We start from the raw sequence: 20,790 nt of genomic DNA, 5'->3' as shown, positions 1-20,790 counted from the left end.
GCGGGGGGGGGGGGTTCCCGCCATGGGCTCTGGGCTCCCCACCCTGCTGCCCTCCTTTGGAGCCTCTGCAGCCCAGCAGGTGGGACCCGGTGCAGCAGGGCAGTGTGGGGCTGGGTGGGGAAGCTCCTTGCTGCTACAAGCTCTGCACTGCCCTGATGAGCCCTCTGCCTGCCCCGCAGCAGCAAGGGACACAACTCCACACTGCCACCCTCACTGCTGCGGGGCAGGTTGGGAACATCTCGTCAGGGCAGTGTGGAGCCCACAGCAGCAAGCAGCTTCCCCACCTGGCCCCGCACTGTCCTGTTGTGCTAGGTCCCACCTGCTGGGCTGTGGAGGCTCTACAGGAGGGCAGCAGGGCAGGAAGCCCGAGCCTGCACCCAACCCACATATAGATCTGGGGGGCATGGGTTCCCCCCGACCTCCCTGGGAGTCAGTACAGTGGCAGGAAGTCAGACGAACCACCCATGGCCCTGTCCCACTCCCTGCCGGGGTCCTGTGGCCAGACATTCCTGCCCACAGCCCCAGTCCTCCCCAACTCACTCCCTGTCTTCCTAGGGGGGCCTCAATCCTCCCCTCCACCAGACTTGCCTGTGGGAGCTGCTCTCCAGGCTGCCTGGTGGCCATGTGCATGTATATGCACATGATGCCCCCTGCTTGACTTCCCTTTCACTCCCCCTCCAACCCGTTGCAGGCTGGAATTCTGCCAGCCTGCAGACAGCTCTTTGCAAAAATGCAAAATCCCTGTGTTTCTCCATTAAAATGAAACTCCACATTTTTCTTGGGTAAAAGAAGGACTCCAGGTCCCCCACCTCCCATTTTTCTGTGGGAAATGGAAAACCTGGATCCATGATGATCAAGTATAAAAACTGTGATCACAACTTACCAAGTGCCTAGCCACTGTCAACTTACAGCATAGGCAAATGCTAAGAAGAGATTAGAAGGAACATAGTAAAGTGGCACCTTGTACTCAGCCAGCAAACGGATACAATAGCTATTTTTTTCACTAGTAATAATGAACTCTACCAGAAACACTAACACAGATATAAGTCACATTCTTGTCTGCTGTTAGTTTAACTGTAAAGATTGCAAATTAATTTTAATATTAAGAAACAACTGTATTCTTCTTTAGCTAGGAAAATTAATCTACAAATGTCAATCTGCAATTTAAAAAAAAAAAGAGTTTCCTAGCAAGTTCTTTTGGTGAGTATTTGACCATCTAGGTCTTCATACCACAGTCTCAAATAGAGCACAGCTTTAATTTGATGCATTACTTCTTCTGAAATGGACAAAAAATTTGGAAACAGTATAAGTGCAGGGAAAGTGAATATGCCAAGGCTTGTGATAGTAGCCATTTTGAAGAGTTTCTCTGAAACAGAGGATGTATACTCTTAAGAGTTTTCATTTGGTACATTTAGCGTACTAGAACTTGACAAAGAAAGACACCCAGAAAACCCATCCTACTTATTCCCATCAGTGTCACGATCAGAAGCCTGAACTAATTTGGCAGCACAAGAATAGGATTAACACAGGAAAGGGCAATTGTTTGGGCCCAAGAGCCACTTTAGTGAGTTTGAATGAGCTGTTGTGGGCCAGGTCAGCTTCCTCACCCCCAACCAACCCACAACAGCTCACCAAAACTCCTTAAGTGGCTATGCAGAAGGGATGGGGCCCCAGGCAGATGAGAAGCAGCATTTGAGAGCAGGAGAGGGTGGGTGGGGCCAGGGTCGGGATCAGGATTGCAGGGCAGTGACAGTGTGGGACTGGGGCCACTGTCTGCTCCCTGCCTGTCCCTGCAATGGGCTGTGGTTCTGCAGGCAGGAATGTGCAGGGAGTTGATTGAGGCTCTGCCCCAGGACTTGGCCCTGTGCTGTCACTGCCCAGTGATGCTGGGGTCTTCCCAGAGACCAGCCAGGACCCACTGCCAGGAGGATGGGATCAGGCTGCAGACAGGCATGGAGTGGCATCCCACTCCTGGGCATCACTCCCTGCCTGCCTGCGGCCCCATCCCATCCCATCCATCCAGATGAGCACACCCTGCTCGGGCTCATCTCCATAGAGACCACACTCGCCCGCTCCATCCGGCACCTCTAGCAGTGGGTGTGGGAAGGACGGGCTGCACTGCTCTGGCAACAGGGCTAGTCCAGCAGCAGAGACTGGCAGGGGAAGCTGGAAGGAACTGCCACTGTGGGGGCTGCCAGGAAACAAGTTCAGCCCCTGCACTGCCCCAGCTCAGATGTCCACCCAGGGCAGCAGGACTAGCCATGCGTGCCACAGCCCAGGCTGCCTGGGCTGAGGGATGTGCCCCAAGCTGATCAAAATCTCTTGGCAGGCCAAATCCAGCCTGCGGGTCATATCTTGCCAACCCTAGATTAAGAAGTAAGAACAAAAGATGGTACCACTTCACTTAAATTTGTTTTTTGTTTTCCTGCATTTGGTGCTTAAGGTTCCATTGTCGTTCTGAAGATCTTAGCAACAGAAAACTGTTTAACAGAGTTCAATTTAGGAAATCACCAGTTTTGACAGTTACCTTAAAAGGATCTTTTCATCCAGATCTACAGATCAGTGAGATTCTTGTATCAGACCTACTCGTGAACAATGTAGGTCCCCTCAGGGCATTTAAAGTAAGTCAAACCACAATGGTGCAAGTAGACTTCTCTCATGACCACACTGGACCTCATGCAAGGCCCTCTATAAAAGTATTCAAAAGCTGCTAAGCTTCTTCCAGTTTCTCATCAAGAACTGTCTGTGCTGCAATACCTTTAAGAAATCAAAAAATTAATGATTTCAGTGTAGATGAGATAATTTCCAGATGACTTCCTTACATTTTCAAGAATTTAAATTGCAAGTGTACATTAAATCCCTGTCTCATGTTTCACTTCCCTTCTTAGGTAGTCAAGCTCTTTGCGACAGGAACAGAAGCCACTGTTGTCAAAAACCAGCATAGATACTCTCAGCCTGAATGCTTAGGATCCAGTCTTAAACAACATAAGGAAGCTGAATGTTTAGTAAGTAGGTATTTAACATTTTCTGGAAGTTAGAATTAAGCCCTAAAAACACTGTGGCACCAAAAAGTAACCAATCATTTTAAAAAATTGAGCCAAATGGTAACATCTATTTGCTCAGTGAATAATAGAATGCAGACAGGATTATGATAGAGGTTTCTGCATGCAGTTGTAATATTAAGATGCCTCTGTCAAAATATTAGGCTATACTTGGCACTCAGAAATCAATCTTTTCTTGAAGAGAAGTGGTATTGAAAAAAAAGAGTTTTGAAGTTTGTTTCTGCTTTTAAAAAGAAGGATCCAAGACTTTTTAGTTGCAGCCAGATCTGACAACCCCAGTATCAAGTATAAAGCTTAGAAACTCCCTTTATGATAGGAATCAATTTTCTAAAAGTGGAACAGTCTCTAAACACAGTGATCACTATACAAAATTCCATCAATCAGCACACAAAATCACTACAGCATTCTGAAACCTTCTCATTTCCTGATAAAACCAAAGTCAGCGTATTGACCACTATTTTACAATACCCACACTTTGCAAAGTAAGGGTGCTCAACTCTGGTCTACAGGTCTGTAGGGAGCCCTGCAGGCTGTGGCTCTGTGAGCTAAATTTGGTGTGGAGAGCCTGATCCTGGCATGCAGGCCTAAGCAAGGGTGGCACAGGATCCCAGGGCCTGATCCCAGTGTGCAGGGCCAGGCAAGGGAGGCACGGGCCCGACCCTGGAACACAGGGAAGATGCAAGGTCCAATCCTGGCATAACAGGGTGGCCCAGAGAGCTGGGGCCCAATTCTAGTACAAGAGGCCAACATGGGGCCTGACCCCAGTATGTAGGAGCCAGCTGAGGCCACGTTGGCATGATCCAGGTGTGTGGGGCCAGTCTATACTGCAGACCAGCTCCATGTCATTTATTTGGCTCGTGGTGCCAAAATGTTGAGCACCACTGGTTTAGAGGTACACACAACAAATTGCTTAGTACATAAGACAAAACACAGAAAACTGCCTTTTATATTTTTGTCTTTATAGAGACCACCAGAAAGCAGTCAATCAATGGATCATATCTAGAGGCTGCCGCATGAGCTATACCATTCACAGTGCCAAAATGATCCTTGTCATCTAATAGAAGCATTGGCAAAGTGTTCATGCACTCAGGTGTGCAACAGAAATCACAAAAACTCTTTGGTTGGACACCCATTCTCTTCTTCCTGTCCCTCATTTTTCTTACTAAATTTCTTTAGAAATAAAGAAGATAACAAAATGCCTGTGGCGTTATATGCTACCAGTCTGATTCTCCTTTTTCTAGCTTACAAGAAATATTTTGGATGTTTGTACTTTTCATCATGGTATTTTGTGCTTAAGTCTCCATCAGCTCTCCTCTTGCTTCCTTGCTCAACCACTGCACTCTTACAAGAATTTGTTTTTATGCTCTACAGATACAGTGACTATTTAATGTATTTATATCTATAGACAACTACAAATCTTAGATCAGATTTTTTTTCTTTCTTTCTTATTTTTTTTAAATATCTATAATATCTTCACATCATGCCCCATATGGACAAAAGATAGACAGCTCCCAGAACGGCCCAATCATACTGGAGTGGTGAGGGCTTAGTTTGGTCCACTGTACGAGTCAGATACCGTAACTACATAGGTGCATGCTTCTAATTGTTTTTACCTTTTTAAAAAAAATTTTTGAAGGAAATACATGCAGGCACAAATGGACATCTTAAGCTTCTCTTTCAGCCCCATAGCAGAGAAAGTCAGGTAAGGAAGAACATTATTAAAAACACAAGCAGCACACACTTTATTCTAAAAAAACAAAAACAAAAAAACCCAAGAAGAACCCACCACCCATTTGAAAAATCAACAAATTAAGCACACTTACACTTAAAAAAATTCAAACACTAACCCCCCCCCCATTTTTAAAAATCTTTTAAAATAAACTAGAGTTTGACATGGATGCTCTGCTTTTTAGACCACCTTTGAGGCCAACCACATTAACAGCCTTCTACCTAAGAACCCCTCCCACATCTACTAATTCAGTCTTCTCCACTCCTAACTTCCTCCACAGTCTTTAGACAACATTTTGTTTTGATAGAGTTTTTCGAGGGACCAGCATTCCTTAACACCCCTGTTGCTTCAGAGGGAATATCTGTGACATGCAAGATGATACCAACTGTACATTTTACCTTACAGTATCAGGCACACAAGACAAACACTTAATTGTCATTCAAGTGATTACTCCAGCTAAAGGGATACTAACTGTCTTCCTCCTCTGTTCCACAGCCCCAATATACTGTCTTTACAATGGCTGAGAAATCCATACCAAAAATCCAACCTGACAGCATTAACACCAACTGCAATGGGAGAGGGATACCTTTGTCTGATGTTAAAATTGGACACTCTTGAGATCCGAGTTCATTATAAGTATTTTTGTCCATGTCCTTTATTAAGTATGAAGGTTCTAGCTTTGTTCTTTCATTCAATCTATTAAAGTAACCCACTGCAATTAACTAAAATGGAAAAACTTCTGCTCCATGTCAGAAAACCCCCATAACCTTACACACAGATGCATATCTTTGCATTTCCATGAGAAAGATGATAAGAAAAAAGAATTTTCCAAAGTCCATTTACTATTAACTAATTACTACTGACTTAGGCTACAAAGGTTGGCTATATTTACTTCCAAAAAGCCGCATACAACATTGGAGACTATCTTACTCAGACTAATAGCGCAGTTTCTCTACAATATTCAGGAGCTGATCAAACCAAATAAAGCCCAAAATGTAAAACCACAAAAACTATTTAGCTTACTTTAACTACATCAGGTTATATAATGTTAGCATTAAATATTTAGTCTCTTTAAAATTTTAAGTACCTTCTTCCAAGATATCAAGGTTTTCATAGTTAAACCTGTGTGCTCTCTCACGTTCATTCTTACAGTCACATTCAAAGATCTCCTCTTCATTTACTGATTCATTTAATGACATTGCTAAAGTTATCCCAAGGCAGAAATTGTCCCACGCCTCAGTCCCCAAGGAGATGGCAAGCCATCCCATTGGAGAGATAATAACCCAAGTAAAGTCCCTACGGAGCAAGTACCATCCTTGTCAGCCAGCATACTTCAACTAAAAGTACTAGGTGATAATCTGTGTACATGTCATTAGCACAACAGCTTTGTAACATACAGAAGAAATGGAGGGGAGGAGCATCTGTATCATAATTTCTGAAAATATATTACGTTGCTCCTGATATGGTTTTAAAATAGTTATATTTACTTAACAGCTCAATTTGCACATTTTGAATAAACAAGGCTTAGTATGCTGAAAGCTTTTTTTTCTTTTAAGAAAAATTAATTCACTTTGAGAAAAAAAAAAAGCTCTCTTCTCCTCCCCTGGTATTCAGAATTAAATGGTAGCGTCCTCCAAGTTTCATAGCAACAAGGAAGTAGAGACTGATACTTGGACTGCTACACCTGTTTGAGGGTGGGGACTTTAAACAGCAAATCACCTTTGTAAGTTATTGCCTTCTGCTATAAGTAACACATTTCACAAGATTTTCATGAAATTTCACATACGTAGCTCTTAAGAACTGCAACCACTGCATGGTATGACTACTGCAGCGTCAGTCAGGCAAAAAAAAAAAAAAAATCACATTAAAAATATTTATATAAATAAAGAATTGGCTTTTAATTGGTCTCAGCATACAGAAGAGCAACACAGAAATAACAATAATAATACAATTATAATATAATCATAATCATAACTTTAATCCCCCCATATGATGAACATCCAAAATCTTCATCATAACTTCTCATGGGTATTTTTGGTTTTTTGTTGTTGTTTCATTCCCCCTGCCCCCAATCATAACCTACTACATAACCTTTCCCTACTGTATTCTTGGAAAACTAAAATACAAAAAACCCTGGTTAGCATCACAGCGCATTGCTCAAAAGACCACAGTAAATTCACACACATTCTCAATTCCAATGACAAACAAGACTGCAGGAGTGAACAGGTCTACCTCATTTGTGTTTGCAAACCTTTATGAAACATGTAGTCTAGATACAGATTAACTTAGTTTAATCTCTGCAAACAAAACATTATACGTGGTGTTTAAATTACTTGGTTGCCTCCCCTTCTTCACAAGGTCAAAAAGATGCCCTTTATTTGTTTAAAAAAAAAAAAATTACACTGCCCTCAGCCCAAGGTACTGTACTGTAGCAGCAAAGCAGTTTCTGGATTGAAGGACAGGACAGACTTGTAGCACAGAGCAGCAACAATAATTTTGTCCTCAACCAGGGTGTAACTGATAGCATTAAATGGAGTAAGAAGGGCAGAAACCAGACATTAACAGATCCTGGTTTGAGTAAGCACAATAGGGTGGGTCCATAAAAAAGTAATTAGGAATGTATTCGAAGAGAGACACTTGAGACAGTGAGAAATTGTTTAAGGTGGTGCAAAATATACCTATTACAAATAGGATGAAACCTAGGTGAAAGGGAAAAAAAGTTAACATAGAAGTTAGAAAATGATTTTTCCTAATATTACTAATTATTAGGCTGCCTAATTCCATTCTTTAAACCATTTACCAGGTAAGCTGATGGAAGTTTTTACAAATTTCTCATTTAAGAGAAGAACTATACAATGGCAGAGAGTGACTGTGATGGATAAATAGTTTTCATCTGCCATCCTAAGTTCTGTGATAAGTGTTCGTCCCACTTCATGTACTGATTATATTGAATTCTCAACACTGGAAAATATCTGTTCAGTATGTGTTAGATATATTTATTTCATTTTGACAAACTTTAGCGTTTAATTGTGCTCCTCTGCTTAATCTCCTGGTAACTGAACATTATAATTTATTTTTTCTCCAGATTCGTTTCTGTCTAGATGGCAAATCTAATTCCTTAATATAACACGGAAGTAGGCATTCAGGATCTCTCCCACATAAATTGGATTTATGTCTTTGCTTGAGCAGCAGTCATCTACTGATTTCAAAGGTAGTTTTTACAGACAGGGAACTTAAGCCTGAGCTATCAATGGTTCTGGTCTTAACTATTATAGGTTAATGGTGCTCATGGTTTTGACTCTGTGGACCAGATGAATGGCACAGAGCTGGTCCAAGGGCCAAACTGGGCCCCAGGTCCCCATGGTGCCCTCACCCACCTGGGATTGGGATCTAGGGACCCTGTGCAACCCCTGCACATCAGGCCCCATGCTACCGTGTGCACCTAATTTAGCATGCAGGGCCACGGCTCATGGATCCATAGGGTACCCTGCAGGCCAAATTACATGGTACCGGGGGCTGGATGTGCTCCATGGGTTGGGGGCAGGGCAACCCTGTAATAGATAACGAACAAAACACTAACCAGAATTGTTTTGCACCTGTCGCAGTACCATTCCCAACATTCATGCCCTTGTTGCGTATGAGCCAATGGTGTGCCCTAGTTGTGAAGAAGGCTTATGGCATACTGGGATGCATTTGTAGGATCGCTGCCAGCAGACAGATTAGAATGATTCTTCCATTCTATTTTGGACTGGTGAAGCCACATCTGGAGTACTGTGTCCAGTTATGGGCTCCCCCACTATAGAAAGGATGTGGACAAATTGGGGAGAGTCCAGCAGAGGGCAACAAAAATGGTGAGGGGGAACACGACTTATGAGGAGAGGCTCAGGGAACTAGGCTTATTTAGTCTCTGTTTAAAGAAGAGAAGACTGAGGGGGGATATAATAGTAACTTTCAACTACCTGAAGGGTGGTTCGAAAGAGGACAGAGCTAGACTGTTCTCTATTGGGGCAGATAACAGAACAAAGAGCAATAGTCTCAAGTTGCATCAAGGAAAGTTTAGGTTAGATATAAGGGAAAAACGCTCACTAGGAGACTAGTAAAGCACTGGAACAGGCAACATGGTGAGGTTGTAGAATCTTCATCCACAGAGATTCTTAAGACCCAAGCAGACAAAGCCTTGGCTGAGATGAGATAGTTTGAGATGGTTCTGCTTTGAGCAGGGGATTGGACTAGATGACCTCCAGAGGTCCCTGCCAACGCTAATTTTTTATGATTCTGTGATTTGGATATTACAAAGGAGACAGCAAACTGTTAAGAAACCTGGTATGTATTTAAAAAGCTTATAAAAGAAAAAAAAAGATACCAAATGGTTATTAACAAAAGTAACATCAGTCTTAATATCAATTCATTAAAGAAATAACTCTGAGGCCTGACCCTCAGTCTTAATATTATATTCAGATGTTCAATGTAAATATTTTTAATACCAAAACAAACAATAGAAGTTAAAAAAAATCCCCAATTAACACTCCTCTTCTGAAGCCACCTAAACACAATATTAATCCAGTCATTTGCCTTGTACAGAATAGCAATTTTTCATGAAAATTTTTTTTATTATTATTATAATTAGTTTACTACTGTATACAGCTTGACCACTAAATGTTTCAGGTACTCTCAACTTAACTTCAGTTACGTCTGGGAAAACATGACATTTTTAAATGACAAACGCCTGAATTAATTTGAAAGTCTTAAATCATAACCAATTTAATGTTCAATTATTGTTCCAAATGGCTCCCTCCATCTCTCTATTTTATAATTAAGTATTATGAATTGACAGATAAGATGAGGGGTTTTCCCTTGTTTACAAATCTGTTATTGAGTGGGATCCTTCAGAAATCTACCCTAGCCTCATATCTGCTAAGCAGTTACCCTATTTAACAACTCTGAAATGGAACCGAGTGCATACTTAGGACAGAATTAGGACAGGACAGGATAGGATGAGGATTCAAAATGACCTTGATAAATTGGAAACAGTCTGAAATTAATCAAATGAAAGTTGGTAAGGATAAGTACAAAGCTATGCGCTCAGGATGGAAAAATCAAATGAACAATTATAAATTGGGGAGTGCCTGTCTGGGCTGCATTACTACAGAAAAAGACCTCAGGGTTCTGGTTGACTGTGAGCGGATTATGAGTTAGTGTGCTATTTTTGCAGAAACTATGCATAATGGGTTGTATTCATAGGAGTGTCACCTGCAACTCAGAGAAAGCAATTCTTCCACTATTCAATAATGGAAAGGTTTCACCTGGAATACTGGGTCTATTTTGGAGCACTGCACTTCAATACAGACACAGATCAATTGGAAAGAGTCCACAGAAATGCAACAAAAAATGATTAAAAGGTGTAGAAAGGATGACTTACTTGGACAGCCTGGAAGAACTGAGACTATTTAGTCTGGAGAAGACTGAGGAGGGATTTGATAAACAGACTTGAAATATGAAAAGGTTTTTGATAAAGCAGATGGCAATCAACTATTATAGGTGTCCACTGTGGACACACAAGCAACAGCTTATAATTCCAACAAGAGGTTGAGGCTGAATGTTAGGAAGAACTTTCTAACTATGATGGTAGTTAAACACTGGGACAAACTACTTAGGAAGGTTGTGGAATCTCCATCGTTGTAAGTCTTTGAACATAAGGCATAACCATTGTCTGGGATGTTTTAGAAGGAATGATCCTACCTTAGACAGAGCAGTGGATGATATGCCCTTCTGAGGTCTGTTTCAGGCCTATTTTGCTTTAATTCTATGAACTTGAATTTTTTTACACTATCAGATATTTTTTTTAAATCCATCATTTAAGAGTTTAATTACAGAAAATTCATAAGCATTTCAGCAATAAAAGCATTTGATGAATAGTTCCTCATAATGGATAAATGTCTCACCAGAGAGAAGGTCATGGATGAAAATACGCTACTTACCTACAAGCATAACATATTACTGTGTTGTAGGTTTTTATAAAAATACATGAGGGGGAATTTTTAAAGTTGATTAAAAAGAAGGAAAAAAGCATAAGATTTTTGGCTGAAGGGATGATTCCTATTATATCCATTTACCTATTTAACTTCTATTTCTACAAACCTTATTACTGTGTGTACTGGTATGAATGACCCACATCAATAAAATTATGGCCAAGACCCTCCTCAAATCAACTGGGAAAATTTTTCTAAATGATTTTTGACCAAATAAGTTCAGGATTGATTTATTTGCCTTCTGACTATAACTTTAAAAATATGAAAAAAGTGCACCTTAATCTTTTCCCCACAAATATGAGGAAACGTCACTTCCCTTTAGAAGCTGAGACTTTACAGATAACACCTAACTATTATGAAACTTCATACATTCAACATTTCCTTTCACCCAGATCCATCCATTCACAAGTGCAAGCAATTCACTTGGGAGTCCTGTCAGGATCAGTTCCAAATACAATCATTCCATGACTATGTGAAATATTCTTCTGAGAAACTGTACCTCATAGCTCATCATAACAATTTAATTATTTACTTTGGCCTTTGTTCAGTAAAACAGGTGCATAATGGAATCTGGTTGTAAACAGTAAACACTCTACCCTTCAAACTCAGTAGGCTTACAAGGTGGCCCACTTTGAATACCTTAAATGAAAGTTTGCAAGATTTTCAGGAGCCCATTCAGAACAGATCTGGCACTTCTAGTAAACCAGTTACTAAAGTAGTTATCCTACTAGAGCATAACCAGCATATCACAGCTTTTAATGACAAGTGTGATCAGCTGAGGCTGAATCTGAGACTGTGGGACAGACGGGGGTAGGCAAATCACGCCTCAGCAGTGAGGGAGGAGAAGTAGGGGATTATACCTATGCAGGCATTCCTTGCAGCTCAGTGCACATACACCAGTTTCAAAATGGCTGAAACTAGTTTAAGATAAACTTTACTGAATGTAGCATCAGACTTAACTGATTTAGGTCAAACCAGTTTATGAAACTTCTGTCCCAGACCCCTTACTGGTTCAAGTTAAATCAGAGTCCCCCAGCATAGGCTGCGTGTTCACTTCCTCTTCCTGCTGCCACTGAGGTCTCTGGGATTTGCAGTCCAAAACCACAGCAGCAGGACTCTGCAGGATTGCTCATCACTTTTTTCCTACTTCCAGGTGCCTCTAGGTTTTGTAGTCCATGACCACATTCAGCAGGACTTTGCAGGGTTGTTCCCTTCTGTTCAAAACATGCTCACTTCTGAGAAAGGGCTATTCTTGTTCAAGCTTTTATGAATTCAATGCCACTTCCTTTCCCCCACCCACCCACTCCTCAGCCTGGCAGGCACTGCTGCCCCCTCTACCAAGGCAGACCCTACAGCTAGCTCTGGGCCAGGGCTTGGCCACTCCCTCTCGACTTGAGCAGGGAGGGGAGGGAAGCCTCAGAGCTGAGAGGTGTGTTCTAGCACCCCCTGGCTTCTAAGCTTGAGCCACTGAAGGCATGTGTCTGCACTTCCTGAATCAAAAGTGAATGTCTATTCATTTACAAATTGACTCAATCTCTGCAGTTTAGAGTAACCTGCAGAGAATGAACTGATTCAGCCTTGGGCTTGTTGACCATTTGTACTTAGCCAATTAATTACATTAAGTCACAATACAGCAAGAGATCTTGCGTGAAAGCACTAACAACCACTAAAATAGCACCTGTGCCCTGCTTGAATAGTGTTTTTGAAGCAGAACATAATCATGAAGCTGTAAATTCATAATAGCTGGAGGGGGAAAATAAACTGTGGCTTACCTCGCTTTCATTAATAGATTTAGGATACTTACACTGTTAAAAATTAGAGATGTGTAGATACATGGAAAATGGGAAGGAAGCAGATGTGAAGAGAATCAAGTTCTACTCACTGATGCATGTAAGCTGGCTTGCTGACCTAAGGGTCAACTACTGGGTTTATAAAAGATGTATGGGTATCCAAAGACACATATGCATCAGGCAATACTCAAGAAAGAGGTTTCTAATACAGATGCTGGCTGGAATGTCAAGGAAAATAAGAATACAATATTAGTCTTTCCCTTCACTGACTAGCGCTGTAAAAACACATTTGGCAGATTTAATCTAATCATGTTCACTCAACCCAGTCAGCAAATGGACTGCTTCTCTGAACCAGGTGCCAGAGACAGTGAAACTCAGCTAGGAAAGTTGCTAAGCGAGCCACGATAAATTAAGCCTTCTGGTCACATAGCCATGTGTAAGGCTGCTCTAGAAAAAAGAAAACTAAACCACACACACAAAGGGGCTTTCACAAACTGTGCAAATAAAAAAGGTGGGGGAGAAGCCAGCAGCTTTGAATAGGTGTGGTTGGAAGGAATGCTAACATTCATAGCCTGACTCACTACTTCCGAATAATTCCAAATGCATGCAAGACCTTGCTACCTACTTTTTATCAGCAAGATCTAGATTTGCGTACATGCATGACTTCAAAGGACTATAATGATAACTATGCCATGCTGTGTACAAAGGATTTCTCCAGACACAAACAAATTTTACAACAGCAGCTGCACATACAAAAACCATTTCCCTTTTTCAAAACCTCTAAAAGGACTATCTTTATTTTCCACTAATTACTCAATGAAAAGTGTATCTGGACTAGGAAAAAGGTTGTTGCAACAAATGAGCAAACAAGATGAGAATATATGTGGGATTTCGCTGTATGAGTGGACAAGAAGGGCTGCCTAATATGTCAGACTTAGATTGGCTAGAGATGGGTACCAACTGGAGAGGCAGATCTGTATGCTGCCAGCATGGAGATAAAGAATACAGGGACAAAGGACAGAGCTCTACAGAATATCTTAAGGGAAAAAAACAAAGAGGCAGGGTGAAAACCATGGGACAATGGAGTCACTGAACCAAGGGAGACCCAGATTTCCAGAAGAGGAGCCTCATCTATTGCAAAGGTGGCTGACAAGGTAAGGAAGATGAAGATGGAGTCCTTGTTACTGAAGTTTGTTTAGGAAGTGCTCACAGACACTGGCAAGGGAGATGTTTCAGTGGTATAGAAGGGAAAGAGCTGAAAAGATGGTCTACGTTGGAACAGAAGGAGAACTCCAAACAGTGAATGCAAACACAGCATGTTCAATTCAATATAGAGATGGCAAGGAAAAGGGCACTGAGGACATTAGTGGGGCAAAGGGTACATTAAAAAAATTAAGATGGGGAAAAATATAGCACACTTCTTACTGCAAAGAGAAAGAGTCAGAACAGGAGAGATTAAAGAGAAGGGCAATGAAACAGGCGAGAGTAGGTGTTAGAGCAGTGGATGGGATGGCATTACTGAGGCAAATGGCAGAAAACAAATGAGAAATTGCTGCTTCTGTGATGGAGAAGGAGAGCACACTGTAGGAAGAGAAAGAAAGTACATGCCATGTCACTGCATTTTTGTCTTTTGGAAGAAAATCTGAGAGTTTATGTGCACTGAGAAGTGGAGGCAAAAAGAGGGAGGTTTGAGGATTCAAAGGTAGCAAAAAAAGGTAACTGGGACTGCAGGTGTGGAATTGGTTATGTCAGAAGAGTGGAGTAAATTTAGTTTAAAAATGAACAAAATTTGAAATGGAGAAAGTCAGACTGAATTTCCGCTGGAGACATTCCACACTGTAGAGAGAAAGAGTGGAGCGAGTAGGTACTGAGAGGAAGTCTGGAAGGAGGTCACAAGGATATTTTGATGCATATACATTTTACCTTCTAGCTTCACAACATTTTTATAAGGGAACATAATCAGGGGCAGGAGGAAAGTACAAGACTTTTCCAAATCTTTATGTTTTTTGTTATAAAAGTCAGAATTAAGGTTCCTCCAGCTAGATGCCTTTTTTGTTTTTATTTTAGAAATCACGAAATGATTTTCCTACTCAGACACAATCATCTACTTCTTCCTTTCGCCAATACCATGCTAACATTTTTAAAAATAAAACTTGTACATTTATTTGTTTAATGCCAAACTTAAGATATTATTCCAGTTACCACAAATAAACATCTGGGCTAGGGACAGAAATTACACAAACTGGTAAAAGTGATTGGAAACAGATTCAAATCTGTAACAACAGAAGTTTAGTGCACATAAACTACATTCAAAATGGCCGAAACCAGCTTAAGATAAACCTCCATGGATGTAGTATCAGACTTAACTGATTTAAATTAAAATCAACTTACTGAACACCTCCCCTGCAAACCTCCCTCACAGAGTGGACAGGCTAGCCTTGGCCCAAGCTCTGCCGCCCCCCCTGGCCTCTGGCCTGAGCTACTGCAGGCATGTGGTTGCATTTCCGGAATCAAAATGAAATGTCTGTTCACCTGCTTATCAGTTCAATCTATGCAGCTTAAACTAACCTGCAAAGACTGAATTAATTCATTTTAGTGCTTCTTGAATGTCTGTTCTTAGCCGCAAAGTACAGACGCAACAACTGTATCAATACCAAATGACACCAATATAAGTAGTTATGATGTAAATGTATGTCTGCATGCTTTCATAGTAACACGAGTGAGCAAAGCCATTGGAACTTTAACCCCATTTCATTCAAAGTGAAAAGGTAGAGAGATTTACTGTATTTTCTTGCATAGAACACACACCAGAATATGATACACACTTTATTTTTTGAAAGACGGAATGAAGAAAAAAAATATCTTTCCTTGTAGTAAACAACTAAGAGCCTTATCACATATTGCATTTAGGACACCTTGGGAAGAATAATCATAAATACAAATACAAAATGGATGACACCTGGCTGTATAGCAGCACTATGAAGAAGGATCTGGGAGTCTTGGCAGATCACAGACTCTATAGGAAGTTTTAAGCTGCATCAACAGAAGCATTAGGTGCAAGGCACAGGAGATGATAATGCCTCTCTACTTGGCACTGGTTAAGCTTCATCTAGAGTACTGCATGCAGGTTTGGGCTCCATATTTTAAAAAGGACATGGAGAAGTTAGAGAGGGTCCAGAGGTGGTTGACAAAAAATAATAAAGGGGCTCAGAAAGCAAGTCATATGAGGAGAGTCTGAAGGAGCTAGACACGTTCAGGTTGCAGAAAAGGTGTTTAAGCAGGGACATGATAGCAATCTTCAAATACCTGAAGGGCTGCCATGAAGAGGAAGGAAACACCTCTTCTCTCTTGCTGTGGAGTAGAGGACATGGGCCAATGACTTGAAGTTACAGAAAACAGGTTTAGATTGGATATCAGGAAAATCTTCTTCACTGTCAGAACAGTGAGGCAGTGAAGCAGACTGCTTCGGGAAGTTGTGGTCTCCATCACTGGAGGTACTGAAGAGGAAGTTCGGCAACCATCGGTTAGGGACAATTTTGATATAGCTAAGAGTATGCTCTACTATGGATATTTCCCATGTTTCTGAGCTTTGCTCATTGCCACATGGGTCCAAGAGGGAATGCATGCTCCCCCACACTCCCCAATGCTACATGTATCAGGGTTTTGTTAAGTCTTCCTCAAAGGCAATAAGTCTTAGCTACAGCCAAGGTTGGGAATTTTGACTGGCGTGTGCTAGTGTTCCTCCTGGGACTTCAACCCAGGGGTTCCTAGCTCAAGGGTCTTGCCCTTCTGCTCAGGGTTACACCAATAGCCATATCTGGGGTCAGGAGGGAATTTTACCTCATGGTCAGATGGGTATGGACTGTAGCGGTTTTTGCCTTCTCCTGTAGCAGGGGACACAGGTCCCTCTTCCTGGGATCTTCTGAGTGTATATTAACCGCCTTTACAGCAGCAGGATTTTGGTCACTGCAGTCTCTCTGCTTTACCTGTGGCCAGTTAGGGTGTTATATCTTGTGCCATATTAGGGTTGATAGTTTTTTTCCAAGAGGTTAGACAATGGATTTGTATAGGATGGTTTGGTAGGGATGATCCTACCTCAGGCAGGGCACTGGTTTAAATGACCACAAGGTCCCTTCCAGCCCTAATTCTCTTAACTCCATGACATTTTATGTGGATCGTAGTAAGCATTACAATGAATTAGAAAGTTTTATGAGCAGTTGCACACTAATGTTTACTATGATCTAAATATAACTTGCTGAGCGCAGGATCAGTTGAAGACTCCAGTGCACTGCAGTGTATTACAGGGCTTGTAACCAACAAGTAGCTATTTGTCAGTCCCAACCCTCCCACTGCTTCAGTGTCTTAAAATTGGCACTATGTGGTGCCGGGGCTGGGTCCAACAAACAGGTATCAAATATCTGGAGATGCTCCGGAAAAGTCCTAGCTTTGCTATGCTACTATGGCTCTTAGCACATGTCTTACTGCTTGAATGCTAGTTTTAAGTGCAGTTAACATGTGCTAAGTATAACATATGATAAGACCCTGATTTCAGTATCTGGAAAAAAAAGCTTGCTTACTGCTCTTTTCTCCCTGAGATTTTACTTTCACTTTTGCCCTCAGTAGCAGGAACTGTTCTTACCATATTTCTTACAGATAATACGCACTGCAATTTTCAGCAGTGGGTATTTGGGCAAATGTAAAAAATATGGTAACTACCATATTGCTACAGGATTATTCAGATGTACATTACATCATAACAGATGAAGCACATGGTTGAATGGCACACCTTTCCCTTTTAAAGTGGATAAAAGATCCATGCCTATAATTCTAAAGTACGAGAGAATATCTAAATAACAATAATTTAATGTCTAGTTTTAAATAAAAGAAACGAGGTAGCACATGGGGCAGTGAATATTGCAGGACAAATGAAAGTGGGCACTGAGCCTGGCAGTGCAGTGCATGGGGGCCAGGTGGTGGGCTGACAGCCCAGCAACTACCCCCATAACTGCTGTGTGCTGGGCTGGAGGAGGAAGCACCTGTGTGTGTGTACGTGTGTGTGTGTACGTGTGTACGTGTGTGTGTACATATGCATGCATGTGGCCCCAAGCCCCTAATTTTGCACAGCCCTGAAAATCTAAGAGATAAAAATCTTAAATAAATGGTTAAAAATAAATATTGATTTTAACTGTCAAAATTATTTAAAAAAATGAAAACCCAATTTTGCCAAGCCTAATTATAATCAAGACTTTGGATTAGCCCTTTAATTTTTATCCCTTCAATGAAAGAAGTTAACAAAAAAGTAGTAAGCCTTTTTATCACATGTCCAATTACCTCCAGAGATACTTTTCCTCTCCCCCCCCAAAATAAGAAAAAAAATAGCCAAACCGTAACCCCAATGTATATACTTCTATAGAATCCTGAAGATACACTCCACCCTTCACTCCCCCATGACTACAGGTGGGAGGAGCAAAGGAACAAGTAAAACATGCAAGGAACCTGTTAAAAGCTATTATTTCACCACTAACCTAGGGACTAAGGCAGAACTGACAGGACTTCCCTCTGCACACCTTAACTACTGTTTCCAGTCAGAAGGATACATACTCCATGTAAGAGGCAGACTGCACCTTTGAGCACCCCAAGAGAAAAGCTGAGCTTGCCCTTCCTTCTGGGAATGCTGCCCCTAGATTTTTGCAAATGCATTCAGCAAATACCTGCTTATTTTTCAAATTAAAGTCCTGTTTCTAAAAGAAGAATGGGTAGGTAGAGGCCTGGGTCCCCAGTGAAAGCAGGGTCAGAACCGGCCTTTGCAGTGCTCTTTATAGGATCAGTCTAAAAAGTCTATGTTTTTCTCAGTACAGAGGTGCATCTTTGGCAAAAAAAGAAGTGCCTATTAAAAAAGAGGAAAGTTATACTGTTTGGTAACCAAATTTGTGCCCTAGAAGTCACCCACTATAAAATAGTTAAACGTTTCATTTATTTAAGTAGGTCTCGGTTCTGGTAGTCATACATACCACATCACCGCATACACCTACACTTTGACCTGGTTGACATTAACAATAAAAGAATAGTGGAACAAATTTAGCCTTTCTGGTTCCCAAAATAAAACAAGGTCCCCCTTGGTATTCACTGCAGAAGTGAACTATCATCTGTAAACAACAGTGCAACTGTTCTGATTCTTAAGCTTCCTAATGCTTAAAGGGAAGACGTAAGAAAACTTAAAACAACAAAAGGCAAAGTCAACACCCACAATAGCATACTTTGAAAGTTGGTCAAGCAAACCCAGCTACATTATAAACTCATGCTATTGCCTTCTGTTACTCTACTGCAAACTAAGCACTTCCAGCATGGGAATGATCAGTCCATGCCAAGAAACTAGACCCAGTTCTAAACAACAGCTGTCATGAAATAACAGGTTGTCTAAAGCCAACACTAAAAGATAGCTTGTACTTACTGGCTGACACTGAATCACCTGATATCTGAACATGAGCGACACGGGCCCCCGGCAACTGGGGGAGCATGGTGGCACTAGCGGGATCACTGACCACCCACAGATGTTGTTGGAGGCAGGGGTGATGAGCAGCAACCACCCACAGGGGGTGGCGAGCAGCAACTGCCCTTTTCGTATGGGGCACCTGCATGTACCCCCTATGCATCACCACTGTATCAGAAGAAAGGTAGCGAGCCAAAAAGCAAGATGATGTCAGCAGATGGAAGATCCAAGGCTGATGTACGGTTACACAGAAGTAACTTAATGGCTTAAAATGAGAAAAAGCTGTGTGACCAGTGCTGCACCATTGGAGATGACAGCTGACAGGGAACGTGATTGAGGTTAAGGAAGGAAAAATTACTTACAATCAGATGCTCTGAAATGGAGCTGGAACTCCAGAAGGACCTTCTAAGAGTGGCGGATCTTGTTTGGTGAACTTGGAGATGCATGAATTACCAGCACATGCAAACTGGAAGATTACACATGATCAAATGAGGCTACTCTAATGACACGAATATATGCAAGTGTAGTGAAGTGTAGACTACAGAGCACATACTCATTTGCCAACTCCTTGGTGAAACCTGTATGAAGGAAGATCTCACTGCAGCAATGGAAAGAGCCATCACTTACGCACAATTATGGGAAAACATCTAATTTATGACAAGGACACAAGGAGAAGCAGCATTTGTCTAAACTAGACCTATCTATACCATTCTGATGATATCAGATGCTGCAGCACTTGCTAAGGTTAAATCTAGAAGATAAAAATAACTGGATTCAGTACAACTAAATGTTGATCATACATCTCAAATATGTAGGAGGATATGCTGCATACCTCTGGATACATACACAGAATTATTCATTTTAAAAACAGAAATCGTTCAAGTTCACAGTGTCTAGAAAACAGCCCAAAGATACGAATAAAAGCACGTGTACATAGCTCTTTTGATGCCGATTTTAAAAATCCTTGAATCACCAGCTCAAGGTTTTGATATATAAACTCTTTATTGTTCATTCGACAAAATGCAAAATCACTATGAAATATTTTGGTGCCCAACACAATTCTTGTACCCCTCCCAGCCTCCTGCCACTAATTTTTGTCCTCAGTCCCACTTACGATCTTGGGTTCTTCTGGCTTATAGAAATATTCCTACACAGAAAGAGAGCCTGACATGGCAATCTTTTTCTGAACACTGCATCTTCCTTCAGGGTTCAGTTGGATGCCAAGGGCAAAAGAGTTTGAATCTCCCACTAAACAGGGTGGAGCAATTTGGGGCATTCTTCCTCCCTCATCATGTGCCCTCTATCACGAGTGCAATGAGAACATTTCAGCATTGTGATAAAGAAACCACCACCCAAGCGAATGGCAAAAAGCTCACAAAATCATCTAGGGAGCCTGCCTACAGTATTATAGCTCTAATAGCATCATAGATCTTGTGAAAATAAGCATATTCTTTTATATAAAACCTCTTCTACATATGCAGCTATGAAATAAATATGTACAAATACACACACTCGAAGTGTAAACCACCACATATTATTAAACACATACATGTTAAAAGATGCTGTTATGCATCTATAATGTATATTCACATATGCACGCAAAATATATTTCAATTTAACATTTAAAGAACAAATATATTTACACATTAATTTCAGTATTACTAGTCATACAGTAAGTACTTCAATTGTT

The 20,790-nt window shown here is 41.2% G+C and overlaps 1 protein-coding gene across 5 annotated transcripts in view; it reads right to left on the bottom strand.

Moving 5' to 3' along the window:
* Window positions 1-20,790, bottom strand: part of TRAK1 (trafficking kinesin protein 1) — a 119,697-nt gene that overhangs the window by 69,718 nt on the left and 29,189 nt on the right. The window contains exon 1 of one of the 5 annotated variants that reach the window (XM_019508906.1): window positions 5,879-6,084. The exons of the other annotated variants lie outside the window; for them this stretch is intronic. Within the exon in view, the coding sequence (XP_019364451.1) occupies window positions 5,879-6,059 (181 nt within the window). The 5' untranslated portion in view covers window positions 6,060-6,084. Of the gene's footprint in view, window positions 1-5,878; window positions 6,085-20,790 lie in introns of those variants that run through there. 5 annotated transcript variants of the gene reach the window in all.

This window comes from Gavialis gangeticus, unplaced genomic scaffold, assembly GCF_001723915.1.
Source record: "Gavialis gangeticus isolate Ggan-Ray unplaced genomic scaffold, GavGan_comp1, whole genome shotgun sequence".
In the NCBI taxonomy this organism is placed as follows: Eukaryota; Metazoa; Chordata; order Crocodylia; family Gavialidae; genus Gavialis; species Gavialis gangeticus.
This window is presented reverse-complemented; position numbering and strand designations above follow the sequence as displayed.